Source organism: Botryllus schlosseri, chromosome 3 (genome assembly GCF_051294905.1).
Source record: "Botryllus schlosseri isolate E-star chromosome 3, Bs_hap1, whole genome shotgun sequence".
Taxonomy (NCBI): Eukaryota; Metazoa; Chordata; class Ascidiacea; order Stolidobranchia; family Styelidae; genus Botryllus; species Botryllus schlosseri.
Genome location: NC_137238.1, coordinates 34578386 through 34596398, shown reverse-complemented (window position 1 = coordinate 34596398; position 18013 = coordinate 34578386). Strand labels below are relative to the sequence as shown.

Below are 18013 nucleotides of genomic sequence, written 5' to 3'. Positions count from 1 at the left end.
CGAAACTCTCAACCAGTACGCGGTTTCATTTGCGGATGACCTAAATACAATCGGGAACGCCAGACTGGCTACAATTATTCACAAGTGTGAATAAATGTTACGTGACAAAGCGTGCAGTTGCATCGCCATTGCGACTGGCGTGCTCATGAAAGGGTATGAAACGATTGTCCAGCTCTATGGTGGCTGGTGGCGATTGCCCCTGTCAGCCAAAAATATCCGGGTTTATTTCAATACATGGTTCCTGTACCACGCGGGCTTCGCATGCCACGTGGAAGGTGTCGTTGTTATCCGCCACTTTGCGAGGTTGTGAGTCTTGTGACTAGCGCTTGTCAAAAAAGTCCACCGCAAAAAATAGTGAAGTCGCTCGTAAATCGTGAACACGTGGGTTCAGACTGTTTTTTTTCGGCCGCTCCCTATTCCTTTATAGCGACCCACTTTTGAGGCGTTCCGGACTGATGTAAATATAGATCAACACAGTAAGAGCACAGGCACATGCCACTTCATTTGACTTACTTGCTCCATGATGATAATGATGATCCTCTGATACTTTTCGTTGGGTGTTCACTGTTCAAGCGACCAATTTGCATGTTATTTTATTATTTTCATTGGTAAATGTAGACATTTGACGATTCAAACTCCTTTGTATCTTTTTCATTATAGCAATCTTGTGGTGTTTAGAAAATTGCAAGGAATGATGGCGAGAAGATAAGGTGGTGCTACCAAGACGGCTGAATTGCCTGAATACATTGTCACCAGCGACGAAATGCAGGCCAAAATCGGTCGTCGGCAATTATGAACGAGACGTGCGAAGGAGTGGAAAATTCCACGACCATTATTTCTCTTTTTTTTCTTCGCGTGACGTCATCCGATCGACGGCAAATAAGTTGAGCACGTGGTTCGACAGCGAGTAATTCTCGGCCGATGTGCAGCGGGCGTTCACTGCAAATGATAGATTAGGGAGTATAGGCTATGCGATGCAGAATTGTAAGATATTGTCTTTGTGAAACCGGCAGATAGCACATATCCAATCGATTTTGATTCCATTTTACCTGACTACGGAGATAGCTAGGCTTATTTACTGAGGCCCGTTTCATCATTAAAGCGTAGGTGCCGGATAGGTTGTGTTGGTGCGTTGTTTCCGCGACCAGATCAGATATATAAATATTCTGAGGGGCACTTATTGGTTTCTATGATCTACTTCTGTAGTGAGCTTGAAATAGAAATCTTGTATTTACACATTCATGTCTAGAATTTGGCCCGCAGAAACAAGTAGAAAATGCCAGAGATCTATTGAATATTCAAATGACAGCTTTAACCTTATGTCGACAGATTTAATTAAATTCCAAAATCATATCCAACATGGCAAGATCCAAAGTTTACTTCGATATGGCGTTGGATGGTGCTCCCCAAGGCAGAATCATCATGGAGCTTCGTGGTGATGTCGTCCCAAAAACCGCAGAAAACTTCCGAGCTCTCTGCACCGGGGAAAAAGGCTTTGGTTACGCTGGCAGCTGCTTCCATAGAGTTATTCCAGGCTTCATGTGCCAAGGAGGGGACTTCACGAACCACAACGGCACTGGCGGCAAGAGCATCTACGGCAACAAGTTTCCCGATGAGAACTTCACTCTCAAGCACACCGGACCTGGCATATTATCCATGGCGAATGCCGGACCGAACACCAACGGCTCACAGTTTTTCATTTGCACAGCGAAGACGGCTTGGCTTGATGGAAAACACACTGTCTTCGGATCCATCGTTGAAGGTATGGATGTGGTGAAGAAGATTGAAGCAGTGGGATCACAAAGCGGGAAAACCTCCAAGAAAGTGACAGTTGCAGCTTCCGGCCAGCTATGAAAGAATCATTGTCAAACAAATGCTGCCGTCATGTCTAGTTAAATGTGTTTTGTATTTGTTTTTGTATGAGACATTTCCAGCAATGTTTTTTTGTATCCGAGACGTCCAGCAATGTGGAACAGGTCTATCGAATTGTAATCAAGCTTAAGCTTTCCAACCGACCAATCAATAAACATACAGTCCGTGAAAGTGCGAAAAGTTGTCTTGCTGGTTTTATTGCAGCCTGTTATCGATTGAAATCAAGTGCCTGCGTGATGCAATGCATTAAATCAAGTGCCTGCGTGATGCAATGCATTATCTTAAGCCTGTTGTACAGTGACAGAATCGCACAGGAGGCAGCAGTATGTCATAGCTCACTATAATGCTATAGTTAAGTGGTTTTTGACCTCTTGGACCTCAACCTAAAAAACAAATGTTCCAGACCGGTTAACCTAAATTGAAATTAACCCTGAATTTATTTATACAACAAATGTAATGTTGGAAACTCCATTCAATGCTGCCTTACTGGTATTGGGTGTGTCATGTGCTGAGTGTTTGGTACCTGTTAGCTAATAGCGTCAACTTGTCCGAAATTACCTCTAGGCTACTCTGAAGCAGCTTCGTACAACACTTAGGCCTAACATTGTAACCTACGCCCAATTTTGAACAAATTCTTGCATTTCAAAACATATCTAATATATAGGGTGGGCTGGGGGTTGAGAACCACTGCTCTGGTTGCCTCCACCTATGGAATTTGCTCAAAATGTAGTTCAAACTTGTCGCCATTATGCTTGTGACACAAGAAAAATCTATGATCAGTAGTGCATCATAGCTAGCAAGTGATGCTGGAGTTCACTTCATCTGCTGGAAATGATGTAATTTGAGCTGTTACACAATAAAAAAAACGAGCATTAGTTGATCATAGCTTGCAAGTTCAGATATAGTTCACTCCGTCAGTTGAATTTGCGGTAAATGACATGTAATTTGAGCAAGTCATGAATACGCTGTGACAATTGGCACTACAGTGCGTTAGGTTCTGCTGTCTTCTGCCACTTATGTTAAAGGGGCGGTTGATCATGGTTCTTTTGTATCTGTAGCATGACTACAGACCAAGATTTGTGTACATCATGTTTGTTTGTTAGCCTGTAGAAAATGCAGATTGAATTCAAGGCTGTTTGGTGATCTCTACAGTCATTGACGCAAGTCGCTAAATTTCTATCCTTGAATTTAGATCCTCTGGTGACTAGTCCATTAGTAGAGTTGAAATTTGCCATGTCGGGAGAGTGGTGCTTGATCGAAAGTGATCCAGGAGTGTTCTCGTCCTTGATTCGTGACTTCGGTGTGAAAGGCATTCAAGTGGAAGAGATCTTTACGTTAGACAAATCAAGTTTTGAACACCTGAAACCCATTCACGGCCTAGTATTCCTATTCAAGTGTATGAAGGACGAAAACCCAGAAGGCACGGTGGTACAGGACAGTCGGCTCGACCATATATTTTTTGCGAAACAGGTAATAACGAATGCGTGTGCCACACAAGCAATTGTCAATATTCTGTTGAATGTCAAACATGACGATGTCGTATTGGGAAGTACAATGTCTGATTTCAAAGACTTTACTCAAGCATTTGACTCAATTAACAAAGGCGTCGCGTTGTCAAACTCTGATGTAATCCGAGCTGTGCATAACAGCTTCTCGAGACAACAAATTTTTGAATTTGACAGCTCTATGACGCAGAAAGATCAAGATAGTTATCATTTCATCGGCTATATGCCGATTGATGGGCGCCTATATGAATTAGATGGTATCAAAGAAGGTCCCGTGGACCACGGAGCTGTAGGAAATGATTGGCTCGATCAAGCTTTGGACGCGATCAAACGGCGCATTGCAAGATATAAAGAAGGAGAGATTCATTTTAATCTGCTAGCCTTGACATCTGACCGAAAAATGGTGTTAGAGCGTCAAATTGATCATTTGCGGGAAACATTGGCTAAAGGCGAATCTATGGAAACCGACGATAACAGCAAAGTCGATGTAGTTCAATTGGAGATGGCGCATCTGCAGAGTTTGGTCTCGGAAGAGAACGATAAACGTCACAGATACCAGATTGAGAACATACGAAGGAAGCACAATTATCTTCCTTTCATTGTGGAGTTGCTCAAGGTCCTCGCGAAGGAAGGTAAACTTCACGATTTGGTGAAATGCGAAATGGAAAAATCCAAAAAAAGCGAGAAGCAGACACCAAAAGCGGTCAAGGCGTGAGATACATGAGACTGTGACTGATTTGTGAATAAATCCAATACCGGTACAACTGGTGTCAGTGGAACGACCCTTTGTAAACTGTGAAACTAACCCCATGTCTGGCCATGAAGTATTTGCCCAAAAATATCATATGCCTACATGTCTTTCGCTAGCCTTCATTCAAAGCAGTCGTTCTCAACCTTCTTTAGACACGCTCCCCTTTATGATAGTGAAAAATTTCGCGTCCCCCTTATCGTCATATCACAAAATCCAACCAGGGTGCTAGCAACCACAACAGATTGTTTGATGGTATGGGCAGTTATGACTGTCGATGAGAGAATTGAAAAAATATCAAATTCGGTCTATTAATAGAGAAACACGCTTGAATTGGAGGTAAAACGCACGGTGCGCAATTTTTTTCAGTTGACCGCTTCTTCGCGCCCCCTTCCGATGCTTTCACGCCCCCCCCCCCCCCCCCCCCCGGTTGAGAACCACTGATTTAAAAGAATTGTTTTCAAAATTTAAATTGTCGTTAGTTGGAATATTCCAAAGGAGCGTTGTTGTTACATTTTTGTCACTGTTGACAAATAATAGATCCAAGTATGTATGAAATTTAGCTTGTCCTGCTACTCCCTACAGCCTTCGCGTTCGAGTCGAGTGTTATAGTTATTAAAGTTACTTTCGCTGCTGCTGTAGTAGTAGTGTCATTGCTTGCACTAAGAATATCTGTGTTTGCTATAAATCTCTAATATAACAACCAATATTTTACAAAAGCCTACTTCATGGCTAAATAGTAAATATATAGTTAAATTTGAGATGAACACATAATGGCTTCATATTATGCATCTTATTGTTTGGAATGCAACACTCCCAAGTCAGATGAATTAGCTTCCAAGAATGATCATTAGTTGGTAGATAATCTAATGACTGTGTAAATTTGGATATTCCTTGAAATTTCATTCCGACTGCGCCTATCAAAGGACTTGCTTTGTGGTCACTTTCAATTGGGAAGTTTGCATTCGAGTCGGTTCTCTTCCACTTGGACAGCCCCGGTTTTTTGAGTCCATCTCAACCAAATAAGGAGAGTTAGAATCAAATGCTAAGAGTGTAGCATCTTGGAAAGTATTGCTTTTTGTCAGACGAAGAATCTCATAATTTCATCAGTCAACAGTCTACCAAGACATCCAAAGTGCATTACACGTGGTTGGGATCAATAATGAAGCAGAACTGCTGTTAATGGCTACCGCTAAACAACCATTAAATTACAACTGCATCTTCACTTCTGCTGGAGAGCTAAGTCTACGTATTTTTACCAATGCTATCGAAAGAAGCGCGCAGATGGATTGATGTGTATCGTTATCAAGGCAAAATGGTGGATCCATTCATAATCCCACTCGTTAGTCACAATATCTTTTGCAGTTTTTTTCAGTCCACAATATCATTTGCTTCAGGCGTAGGTCGCTCTTAGGAAGAACCAATGCCTTTATTCATGTTCTGATATCAGTCAGGATCAGTAGTAAATTTCTATAAGGATTATGATATCAACAGAATACTTTGAAATCTCAATTTCCGTATCACAGCATTGGAACATGCAGCATGTCGGTGAAAACGACAATTTTGTTTAGTAGTGATCGACATGCAGCTAAAAAATACTGATCAGGTGCCGAGTAACTACTATCTCACATTTTTATCACTTATCCCTTTTCATTCAGTGTACAAGTACATGTATCTTATATAAGCTTTCAGGGCAAGGGGGGTTCTCTCAGTTCGGTATATTAGCAATTTTTATCTGTTCAATACACCACAAAAAATTGCGATACAGCGAAAAGATAGGAAGTAGGGGTCGGATTTAACGGCTACTTCAAGTCGTTTCGACACAATATTATCTTTTCATTGTATCGTCATCCTTCAAATGATCAAATTATATTGAAAAATTCAGAATCATCTCGCCCCACAACACATCGAGCATGTACTTCAATTGAGTGAAAATTCTTTTTCTGATACAAAAAGGAACACACTTTCCGTGCAGATGATGCATTTCTATTACCGGAGAGTCTGCTGGCACTAATTAGAAAATAATATCTCAAGTCGCCAATATATATCATCAAACAGAAATTCCGCGATACAAATCGACTGATTTATTTCGAGCTAGAAGTAAATTTGTAGTCTATGCTAATGAACCGAGGAATCAAATCCGCAGGACCATACATAGGAAATGTGTCAGGGATCCAATCACAGTATGATAAAAGCTACGAGCTAAGAAATCTTCCACAACCAAGTCAAACTATGCATACACATTGCCTACATAAAATTATCTATCCTTTAGATTAGGTCAACAGGATCTTTCACAATGAAGTAAATCGATAGTACAGTATGATGTCACAATCACAGCTATATCTCAAGTTTTCTCCCTCAAGCCAAGCCTACACTTACTCGAGAGGTTATGATTTCAGAGCACTTTCACTTATAGTTGAGTTCTCAGTATTTTAGGCAAAACAAGGCCCGCAATTCTTACTTGGAATTTGATATTTCAGCCCAAGTAGAGATTTATGATGTTCACATTACTTCCACTCGATTACCAATGATGACTACATTAAAGATTTTGAAATAAATATCAAAGATTTGTTTGCCGGAACCCGATCTCAAATCAATACAAGACACGTTTTGGAGTACTTGTATTCTTACAGTACTGCCATCTGGACTGTTGGTGGGTTGAATGAATACATGCTCATGCTCAAATCTACTTGTTCGGTGGCTCACCTCAACCAAATGCAATACCAAGTAGATAATTCTAGTAATCAAATTAGAACGAAAAGCTGGTAGCCGGGTTGTATCCGAGTCACAAGTCAATCTCACTTTTTTAGTTTTGACTCGAGTCAAGTCGAGTCATTTTCAATTCACCACCGAGTCAAGTCCGTGTCCAAGTCAGCGAGCAGAGGGTCGAGTCCGAGTCACGATATTATGAGTCGAGTCCAAGTCATTGTGTTGACTGACCAGTTTCCAGTTAGAGTCTTGTTAAATCCACTTTTTATAACTCTGTTTGGTGTTATCGAATGATTCGCATTCATAACATACTAATTTTCCTCATTTTTAGCAGTTTCTGGTCGCATTTTTAAGTACCAGTACCGATAGACGAAATCCCAACAGTGCGGTTACTTTACTATTCTTCGAAATTACAATGAAATGTCGGTCTTGGCCATCTGCGTCTCGAGTCATGCCCAATGACTCGAGTTCAAGTCGAGTCAATACACAGATTGACTCGAGGCGAATCATTTCCGTATTTGGAGAAAATGACTCAAGTCATCATAAAATTGTGAGTCGAGTCATTACAACCCTGCCTGGTAGTCCAATTATAATCTAATATCTGGTTTTCCTGAAAATGCTGCAGGAAAACAGTATCAGATATGGCCCAAGATTGGTGTAAAGCAGGGTGGTAGGCTAATGACTCGAGTCACGATTTTCTGATGACTCGACTCGAGTCATTTTTTCTAAATACGAAAATGACTCAACTTGGACTCGTGTCATTGCGCATAACTCGAACCAAGTCATTGACTCGAGTCTCTGACGGCCAAGACCGACATTTCATTGTAATTCCAGAGCCAACACACTATTGGGATTTCGTCTGTTGGTACTGGTACTTGAAAATGCGACCAGAAACTGCTAAGAGTGAGGAAAATTGGTAAATTTTAAATGCGAACCATTCGTTATCACCAAACAGAGTTATAAAAAGTAGGTTTACCAAGATTTCAAAGGAAACTGACCAGTGAACACAGCGACTTGGACTCGGACTCAACGCGGTGGTGAATTGAGATGACTCGAGTCAAAACTATAGAAGCGAGATGACTATTGACTCGGAGCCTTGTGACTTGGTTACAACCCTGGTGTACAGACATTTTGCATTCTCCATACTGATCAGATTGAGCTCCGCTTTGATATAAAATGAACTTAACATTTGTCGCATTCCATTCTAATATGGAATCCAACTCAATTTACAAGATGTGACTTGAATTTGAATCAAATTCGGAAGCAACTAGCTATTATTCTAATTCTAATCCTAGTTATACAACTCTCCGTCAGTCGATGAAGATATCAGGCAGTGAAAGCACTACACAAAGTCAGATTTCATCCACATCATTACATTGCAACAACGCTAAAAATCTCACTCCTCTGCATTCTTTGTCATTAAACGTGAGTGAAAATGCACATTATGTTTGCAGCTAGAAAATCATGAATGAAAAGTCGAAATACTCTACAGCACCATAAAAATATCATTAGGATTTTCGTAACGGTGCTGACGACGTCCCCTAGGATTGCAGCAATATGGAGACGTTGGCACCCGTTAAATAGATGCTGGAATATAAAAGCTTGTATCCTTGCATAGCTCGGTCGGAATCGGCATTCCACGGTCGGCAACCTTCGCAAGATGGTCTGAAATGGAATATTGTACACTTTGATGCCGGCACAGACACAAATAGTCAGTTGGGTAGAAATTATACCGCAAACTTGTCGAGTCAAATGAGCCATGATTCAAATCAGTCCATTTTACAAGTTGATTGAACTGCTTATCGAGTCACCATTTATTCTGATTCCAGTATACGATATCGAGTCAATGTGATTACAACAGCGCATTTGCATCATCATGATTTTCACGATGCCTTTCACGGATCTCAATATATGGCAGTGGTCGGGAACCTATGGCTCTTTTGGGTATAAGCTCTTTGCCAAATATTTATTTTTGTACTGAATTGATCATTATTGCAGCGACTTGTTGGTAAATTTTCATCACGGCCAGAATAATTATTCTCGTGGCAGTATAAACACGTCTTTGAGAGGGAAAGACAATGCCGTCTTCGGGTTTAAGGGCTCGGACCCCGTCTTTTCAAAATCATCAAATTTAAGTTACTGTCACGCCGGCGACCAATTCTATGTACCCGACTAGAGATCTTGAATTGTGCGATAAGTTGATTAATCAAAGAGCATAGCAGACATGGCGACGCACATTTCAAAACGAAGTTTTCAAATACACACTGTCTTCCTGATCTACGGCGTGAAATGAACTGTTGTGGATGTGACATTCACAATTACAAACAACGCCATAGCTATCCACGTTCTTGATTGGCAACTAGGTATTGCACTGTGTAGTACCGGCGATAAAATGTATGCGTGTAGCGCAACGTTGTGTTACCGGCACCGCCGAATACTTTGAGGATTGAGCAGTCGATAGGTATTTAGATTTTTGTAATCAATATGACATTCACATTCGATTATTATCAGTTATAATTAATTTTAAACTACATACGATGAATTGTCATATCAATGGTGGGGCTTGGCCGGTCCGTCCCTTACCTCACGTTTCGAGCTTCATTTTTCGAACAATAAATACCAGTTTTTACAGAGAAAATATGGCGCACACGAGGAATCCCACGTGGTGTGTTCGAATTAGTGCTACCATGACGCCACGAATTTTCAATTGTGACGTAACAGTGGGTTGGCATGTATGGCTCTTTGGGAGTTGAGATGGAAAAAATAGGGCCAATATGGCTCTTCTGACAAAAAAGGTTCCCGACCACTGATATATGGTAATCCCCCTATCATACTACGTACACAATTACAACTGCTGAACTACATAGGCATCGTGTATGTATATATAACAGAGGACAGAACAGGAAGCCTTCAGAAAATTAAAACAAATTGATAGAATGCAATACATAAGATATGAGTCTTGTGTTTTTTGCAATGACACGACAACACAACTGCTCCCTGCAACAGGTGAAGACATGCTTCCTGCACATCAACAAAGTAATGTAGTTTGTTGACTGTGATTGTGCCAACATGGGAAGGACGTCAAAGTGTTTGCAGGAACGCATAAATCACCACGTCCCTAGATTCATTAGAACACGCGCACCATGTTCGGTATAAAGCTCACCCTTAACTCATCCGCTCAAGACTGATGCGGAACAATCAAAGGCCATAAATTCTGCAATTGGCAAACACTTGTTGGATAATCCCGCCTGTGCGAAAAATTATCGAGACGACAGAATACGCGTCGTCGGAAGGGGCCGCTCACACTTTCATTTGTGTGCCTTGGAGTCGACTTTTATCAAAATACACCAGCCAAGGCTGTGACAACAGAAGGAGTTCGTTTACCATCTAAAAATAGTACATTGAAAGCTCTCGTATTCGACATTTCAAGCCGGTCACGTCACATTTTGCGATACGATTGTTGATGTACGATGTTCTTTTGAATTCTCTACTAGTTGCTGACGATTACCCCTGACGAGTGTCAGCCTAAAATATTCGGGTTCATTTCAATACGAATATACTATTCGATGATGAAATTATTAATAAACTAAATTATTAATAAACTGATACTTACAGTATTCAGCTCAACGTATCAAGTCGAACATGGCGATTTTGTGCGATATTTTCTTGCAGCCAGACTTTGAGTACAAGCGCAGGTCCTCCGGATACCATCGCAGCTCATCTAGAATCTCGGAGATAGTTTCTTCCGCGACGTACGAGATGCCCTGCCTGCGTAGCTCGTCGATGATGCACGACCGGACGTGGTTCCGTTCCAGCGGCAAGAACGGAACGAAATGGTCGATCAGGTTTCTGTGACGAAACGTAAAATCGTTACGGCAGACAAGGTACGAAATCCGGAGGGGTGCGGCAAAATGATTTCCCGACGGGAAGTGACATCAGACCGGAGACGTTACGAGCGTATTTAGGAGTACAAGGCCATAAATTTCTAGGTCAAAATTTGGTTTTCAAGTTTGTTAAGGTCAAAAACTGTCAAAATTTTGATTTTTAGGTCAAAATCTTCCGTTAAATTGCCCGAGTCATCAGTCATTTGGCGTTAGTCGCAAAGACAGCCTAGACCTTGCAATTTCGAGAGCAGTCACCGCCGTTTAACTGCTAACGCATAGGAGCAAATCTATTTTGAAACTACTTACTCAAGTAGGCCTACCACTTATGCTTATTTTATACGTCCATTTGAAGTAGTTTTGACATGCCTTGCAAATTGTTGCTTCTACAAGTTTGTAATTGAGCAAAGATTTACAGTGTTACTTCTACTTCAGGGGTCACCAACACGCTGCCCGCAAGGTCATGTTTTGCGATCGGCGACCAGATGTGAAATTTCGATAGAACACTTGGTAAAGCATTTTGAAACGCTGAAATTGATTACACGCTAAAAAAACTGTTGTTGTTCAAAATAAACTACTTCACTCCTGTGCCCGACATCATTATTTATCAGTAGCTGACACTAGGGTTACCATACGTCCTCCTTTAGGAGGATTTGTCCTTCTTTTTGAGAATTTTTGTTAAGTATAGGGCAAAATTCGACTGAGATACCGTAAATCAGCACTAACTAACGCTCCGGCGGCAAATTCGGGAGCTGAGCGAGAAAGTTGACCTTTTTTTTAGTCAACCGACCACCAAGTGGGAAAAATTTACCATTTTTCACGATTTTTCTCCGGTATTCTGTGTTTGAAAATTTTGAAAAATTGTCCTCCTTTCCCGATTCCAAAATATGGCAACCCTGGCTGATACGGCTTCGGCGACGGTAACAGCAATCCATGGAGGAAGAAATAGCTGACATGATTGTGCAATGGGCATATTGCATTGACGTGCAAGAGCGCAGACACTGACGAGACCGAGACGTTTAGAAAATGACCTGGGGCTCTAGCACAAGATCAAGCTTTACGAGGAGATACTTTTCCAGCAAATACCGTATCTAGCTAACCCCAATATCGATTCATCAGTCGCTGAAAAGTGTTGTGAGGTATCGTACGCTGCTCATAGCACAGAATAGAATAGAAGTGATCATAATATTCGTGTTGTATTTGTATTTCTTCAAAAAATATTATTTCTTTTGTGGAAAGTATTCCCGTCGCATATGTTAGAGAGCGCAGCGTTGCACCGACGTAAAGTTTTAAAAACGTGTGTGGCCTATTTCATCTCGATATTGAATTCATGTGGCATGCGACCCGTTCCGAGTTGGCGACCTCTGTTGCACTACAACTCGAGTAGCAACGCTGACTATTTCAACCACCTCCCGAGTAAACACTACCCAGTAATCGCATTCTATCTTCGAGACATCGTCAGATTCCAGCATACCTGTGTATCAGTTTACTTTTTTTCAAGCCGCTCTGTTGGTTGTAGGCGCTGATCTCCAGAACCGGCTGAAGATCTCGCAGTTTGATGTCTTCTCGCCTTTTGCCGTTCTCCCACTGCCTCTGTACTGCTTTCACCAGTAAATCTCCTCCGGTGTTGCTGCGAAACATGATATTTCAAAACAGTCGCATTCAAGCAGACTTTGACAACTAGATAATGCTCTAGTCACTTAAGTAGACTTATTGGAGCGATGCAGTACCCGAAATGAAGCTCATGAAAGAAAAATGTTACAATATGACCATTGATAGATATATATGATGATTATTAGGGTGGGTATCTGAGTGATTCAATATGAATCGGGTATTAGGAAGCGTTGTTATTCGAGTCAATCTGTGCAGAATTATCCAGAATTATCAAAGAAAAACAGATATAACTCCACTTCTACGGCTTGAAATTGAGTCAAATTTGTTTTGCATAGTTTTTGAAGACAGCCCAACAATTTCATGGGGTTGGCAGAAAAATTTGAAATTTTTTTTTTTTCTCGTTTCTGGGCAAATTCAAAATTTTCAAACTCTACGTAAACCGCGAATATTGGTTGGAATGAATTCAAATTTGGTGTGCGTCGTTTTTTAAGGCAACCTAACGATTTAATCACGTAGCCCGCAAGATTAAGGAAAAAAGGTTATTTTTGAACAGCCCTAGTGTAGCCTACGTTTAAGATCTGAAATTACAAGGAGAAGTAAGGCCGTAATTTTCAATTGAATCATAAGTAGGGCAAGTTTCTGCCATTTTTGTATCCTTTCATTACAGCTTCCAAGATCATCAGAATAGATGTAGTATTATGTTTGAAGTAATTCTATATTGCAATTTTTTCTATTTTCCACACAAATTTTTACTGCAACTTCTATCACATATTGCTTCAAAAAGATGCTATAAAACTATTTCCAGTGCAGTACTATTCTCTTTGATTTGCATATCAAAGACCTATGTGATGGGTCAGCTGCATCTCAGTGTTATCTATGACGCAATGACTTGCAAACAAGTTTCTGTTCAACCTACATTTTAGAGCTGTGCTTGGGTGATATCGAATGCGCCCAGTTAAATCAAACTAATTTCCTCGCTTCTGACAGTATCTGGCCCTGTTTTTCACTACCATTACTGATAGATGAGATATGAATAATGTGGTAACTATACTATTCTACGAAGTTACAATGTAATGCCTGTCCTGGCCGTCAGAGTCTCGTGTCATGACTTGGTCGAGTCATGCACAACGACTCGAGAACAAGTTGAGTCAATACACGAATTGACTCAAGTCGAGTCATTTGATGTATCAAACAAAATGACTTTATATTGTCAAGTCGCGTCATCAAAAATTGCGACTCAAGTTTTTACATCCCTTTGGAGACTCGAGTCGCGATTTTTTGGTGACTCGACTTGACTCGAGTCAATTTTTGAAATGCGCAATATGACTCGAGGCTAGGGCGACCAAGACAGACATTTAATTGCAACTTAGAAAATTAGTAAAGTCACCCATTTATTGGTATTTCGTCTATCAGACCTGATACTTGGAGAATAGCGCCAGAATCAGTCAAGACTGAGGAAAACTACTATATTACGAATTCGAGCCATTCTATATCACTCGAGCAGAGTCTGAACTGAAAAGCGAACATAATGACTTGGACTCGAGTCAAAACACTATGGCTCGGACCCGACCCTCTACTAGCTGACTTGGACTCGGACTTGACTCGGTGGTAAATTGAAAATGACTCGACTTGACTCGAGTCAAAACTATAAAAGTGCAATTAACTTGTGACTCGGAACCTTGTGACTTGGTTACAATACAAGCCTGGACCAGTCCCATTGTGTAATATATATATGAAGAAATAAATGTAGTTCAGAGCACAAATATATGCGTCAGTTACCAATATAAGCACTTTAACTCACACAAACCTTAAAAATATGAAAATTGCCTTTCTAAAATCGACACCGTCTACTTGCATGCTGTGGCCAAGGAACGGAATTACAACGTCAATCATTCCTTCGGGCATGTGGTCCAGCTCGTCGAAAATAAATATGGATCGCTCGCACTTGGTTACATTGTGATAGATCCACGAGTGCAGTAAATCCTGGAAGGAATGGAAAATTTAGGAGTTGCTTGGTAAGAATAAGGACTATCTCTAGGGGCATATAGACAAAGAAATCGTTTTGATCCTCATTATTACATTCCAGCATAGTCAGTAACGAGATACACCTACTTTCAAAGACTTGTACAAACTAACAATGTAGTTCGTCGAAGGTCAACTAACCATTACCCAGGGTTGTAACCAAGTCACAAGGTTCCGAGTCAAATTGAATGTTACAGTTTTGACTCAAGTCCAAGTCGAGTCATTTTCAATTCAGGGTTACAAGGTTATCTCGTCTTCTTGATTATATACACGCTAGGTTGCCCTGATCTGGTATAGCTCCGTGACGTAGATGGTTACGCATTGAAATTCTGAATCCAACGATATATTACTTGTTGGTTTCGCATCCCACTGAGGTCGTGTTTTACAGTTTTGAAAAGTGAAGCATAATTGTTTGGAAAAATCCGCCAGTGCCAAGACTGCCTTCCGGTTAATTCTAATTGACAGTTTTGAGTTTTTAGGCAAAACTAGGCCTGGAATACTCATTTTTTCACTTACTTGAAAATCCCCCCTCTTACATCTACTTGAGTAGAGATTTACATTACTTCTACTTCTACTTGAGCACCCACGACATCTACTTTGACCATCTCTGTCCAAAGATATACACCAACACGAAAATGAACCATGTCATATGACAAGCCTTGTAACGATATCAAAATGAGGTGACATGTGACGGAAGGCCAGATCTATATGTCAGATCGTGGTACGGACAAACGGTAGGCTTGAGGGCTGACTAGTATTGATTCAGTAGAAACTGCTTGTATTTCGACTTCTACTGGACTCGAACATGTAAGAACATGTTGTGCCATGCATTCGTGCAGAATTGTTAATTTCAGACAACACATGCGCCGAAATGGAGATCAATTCGAACATTACCTTGTAAACATCCACTTTACTGGGATGCTTGAAATGGATTTCGGCGTTGAAGAAATGAACAAATTTACTATTCCACTTCTCCTTATATATATTATCAACAATTATTTGGGAGACGAAATTCTTTCCTGCTCCAGTCCAACCTGTAAAGTATGACATTCAGATTCAAATCACACTGTTATAATCAAATCTAATTGGCGAAATAGTATTTCATACGCTAATACACGCTATGGAATCTCAATACCATCATAATTGCTCAGAACCACAACTAGAAAGATTTTAATGCAGTGGTAGTGATAGTATCCGAATCAGAGCAGCAGAGGCAGGCTCACACGTATAGGTTCCATCTTCAAATTAAAATTATCAACTATAATTTAGAGTAATTTATTTGAAAGGCAATTAGAAAACTACGTTTAAAAATAGTTGAAAATGATAATTACAATAACTTTTGAGGATTTCCTTCATCCATAAAGAATCTATAGCCTTTATTTTATTTGACAAAATAATTCATTATACTTTAAGCGAAACAAGCCACTCGAGTGCTGTAGTTTAAGTACGGACATCCGACATAAAAACACGAAATAATATACTTCCTATTAATTCAGAGGTCTTAAATAGTAAAATACTCACCATGAAATGAAAGGACTAGCGGTTTTTGAGGATCTGCATCATTCATGTGTGACTTGACTGAATTGAGCACGGTAGGAATCACTAAATGTTGACCGTGCAGTCTCGAATTCAAATCATGTCGCAAGCCTAAATAAAGGTGTTATTTATAAATTGGTATCAAGGTATCGTTAAGAATGTTCCCAGGTCAAGGCAGCAAGCATTCAGTTCTTTACTTCATTCAACGGATCTAAGCATCATGATAACTTTGATAAATGCTATATGAATCCTAAACGGACAGGGAGGTCTTGGAATAGGTTGATTAATAAGCTTACAATAACAGGAATATAAAGGGGCAGCGAGCACAAGATTATAAGTACTCGATATATGGTCATCGAACAACATCGCTAGTGCTTATCAATATGCCACTCAAATAGGATAACGTACAAACCTGTGTAATTTAGCGCGACATACGGGTTGTCACAACACTCAGTGAAACTGCACTTCATAAACACTGCTGAAAAAATCGCAGCTATGCCTCCACCAATTGCAAGTGTTGTTGTGATAGGTTCAATGCAAACTGCGATGCATACATGCAGAACTATAACGTAAGATATTGCTAACTTGTTACGCGGCATTATTACAACGCCGACAAAAGCGATTTTCCCATCGGGGGCATTCCGGCAATGGGATCTTGCGCAAACTACCGGGTCAGAACCAGATTTTGTATGCAACGCCGTTGCGGGATCCGGATATCGGTGAAGATATAAGCAAACAATAAAGACATATTATGCTAGGCTTACCATCATCATCATCATTGGTTTATTAGCAATTTTATCAGTTCAATACACCACAAAAATGCGATACAATGAAAAGACAGGAAGATGTCGAAGCGACAAGGAGTAGTCTATGGAATCTGACACCCACGTCCTCTTTTAAGAGGATTTGTCCTCTTTTTTGACTTTTTTGAAAGTGTCCTCGGAGGACGCCCTTTTGTCCTCTTTTTTGAGATTTTTTCCTCTTTTTTTATGAAAATTTAGGTCAGATTTAGAGGAAATTGCGAGTGGTATGCCGCAAATTAGCACAGAAGTGAAGCTCCGGCAGATATTTCGGAGTGAAAAACGGTGATTTTAGCTCTGAGTGAAAAGATGCCCTTTTTATTTTATTTTTATTTTTTTTTTAGTCAACCGATCACAAAGTGGTAAAAATTTACCGGTTTTTGAGAATTCTGCTCCGGTTTTGCATGTCTGAAATTTCTGAAAAAGTGTCCTCTTTTTAGATTTCCAAAATATTGTAAGCCTATATTATGCACGATCATCCAGTTCAGTTTAATATTAATTTTCATCAATTCAAAACGCCAAGACTGCTATGCAATGAAAAGATAGGGAGGTGTCGAAACGACTTGGAGTAGTCTTTGAAATCAAAGGAGTTCGTGTACCATAGACACCCACACGGACCTAGGCCATGTTTGAGAGGAGGCATGCGCATTGCACACACCGTGGAAAGTGGAAGAAGTTAATACAAAAGAGGAGCGACAAAATGAGGTGACATGTGACGGAAGGCCAGATCTATATGTCAGATCGTGGTACGGACGTACGGTAGGCTTGAGGGCTGACTAGTATTGATTCAGTAGAAACTGCTTGTATTTCGACTTTTACTGGACTCGAACATGTCCTGGAAGAGTCATATTTATTCCCTAGACCAGGGGTGCCCAACCTTTTTGCCACCGAGGGCTACTTTTGCGTACTGATTGAAGCGGCGGGCTACCATTTAGTCCCGCCGTTTACCAGTATTCATCACTGAGTTCCCGCTTTGATATTCATAACACTGGGCAGGAATCATATTGTGGTAAGACTTTCAATAGAGTCTTTCAAATCAAAACATCTCATTTCAACTATAGCTAGCCACTAATATTTTTTAGGAAATCATGAATTTTTCGCACAATGTTTGTATAAATTATACAACAACAGTCAACTCAAATTTCAAAATATACCATGTCCCACTTTAGACCTGACATCATGTTGTCTGACTCTGTAGCAGTCAGTGAGAAGTCTGGCATTGAATGATATCAACTAGTGCGCTGTACTCTGGTATGTAACTTGACACTACAACTCTGAGTGAGCGTTCCATATGTGCATTAGTCAAGCGTGTTCTGTGTTTGTTTT

General features: G+C 40.4%; 3 protein-coding genes across 4 annotated transcripts; 2 read left to right on the top strand and 1 right to left on the bottom strand.

Annotated features, from left to right (window-relative positions):
• Positions 1-1310: 1310 nt before the first annotated feature.
• LOC145435161 (peptidyl-prolyl cis-trans isomerase-like) lies at positions 1311-2052 on the top strand. Its single transcript, XM_080312466.1, has one exon. The coding sequence runs from the start codon at positions 1360-1362 to the stop codon at positions 1852-1854; it is 495 nt and encodes a 164-aa protein (XP_080168592.1). The 5' UTR covers positions 1311-1359; the 3' UTR covers positions 1855-2052.
• Positions 2053-2205: 153 nt separating this feature from the next.
• Positions 2206-4844, top strand: LOC145435154 (ubiquitin carboxyl-terminal hydrolase isozyme L5-like). Its single transcript, XM_080312454.1, has one exon. The coding sequence runs from the start codon at positions 3106-3108 to the stop codon at positions 4090-4092; it is 987 nt and encodes a 328-aa protein (XP_080168580.1). The 5' UTR covers positions 2206-3105; the 3' UTR covers positions 4093-4844.
• A 1251-nt stretch (positions 4845-6095) lies between these two features.
• Positions 6096-16561, bottom strand: LOC145435151 (torsin-1B-like). 2 transcript variants are annotated; one of them, XM_080312449.1, is made up of 7 exons: positions 16300-16561; positions 15873-15998; positions 15246-15385; positions 14137-14312; positions 12190-12345; positions 10448-10683; positions 6096-8499 (listed from the first exon to the last, which is right to left on the bottom strand). In XM_080312449.1, exons 1-6 carry the CDS (start codon positions 16484-16486, stop codon positions 10458-10460), a joined length of 1011 nt encoding a protein of 336 aa, XP_080168575.1. In that variant the 5' UTR covers positions 16487-16561; the 3' UTR covers positions 6096-8499; positions 10448-10457. The 2 variants fall into 2 exon arrangements, with proteins under 2 accessions (XP_080168575.1, XP_080168576.1); XM_080312450.1 differs by having other exon boundaries at positions 6187-8499; positions 16442-16535.
• Between the last annotated feature and the right edge of the window lie 1452 nt (positions 16562-18013).

What these genes read in the sequence shown, in the direction of transcription:
- LOC145435161 (XM_080312466.1), top strand. Translation starts at nt 1,360, where the DNA reads ATGGCAAGATCCAAAGTTTACTTCGATATGGCGTTGGATGGTGCTCCC.
- LOC145435154 (XM_080312454.1), top strand. Translation starts at nt 3,106, where the DNA reads ATGTCGGGAGAGTGGTGCTTGATCGAAAGTGATCCAGGAGTGTTCTCG.
- LOC145435151 (XM_080312449.1), bottom strand. Translation starts at nt 16,486, where the DNA reads ATGCCGCGTAACAAGTTAGCAATATCTTACGTTATAGTTCTGCATGTA. An exon ending in TGTCGCGCTAAATTACACAG is followed by an intron (nt 15,999 to 16,299) that starts GTTTGTACGTTA and finishes ACCTTTATTTAG; the next exon opens with GCTTGCGACATGATTTGAAT. An exon ending in GTAAAGTGGATGTTTACAAG is followed by an intron (nt 14,313 to 15,245) that starts GTAATGTTCGAA and finishes CATTCCTTCCAG; the next exon opens with GATTTACTGCACTCGTGGAT.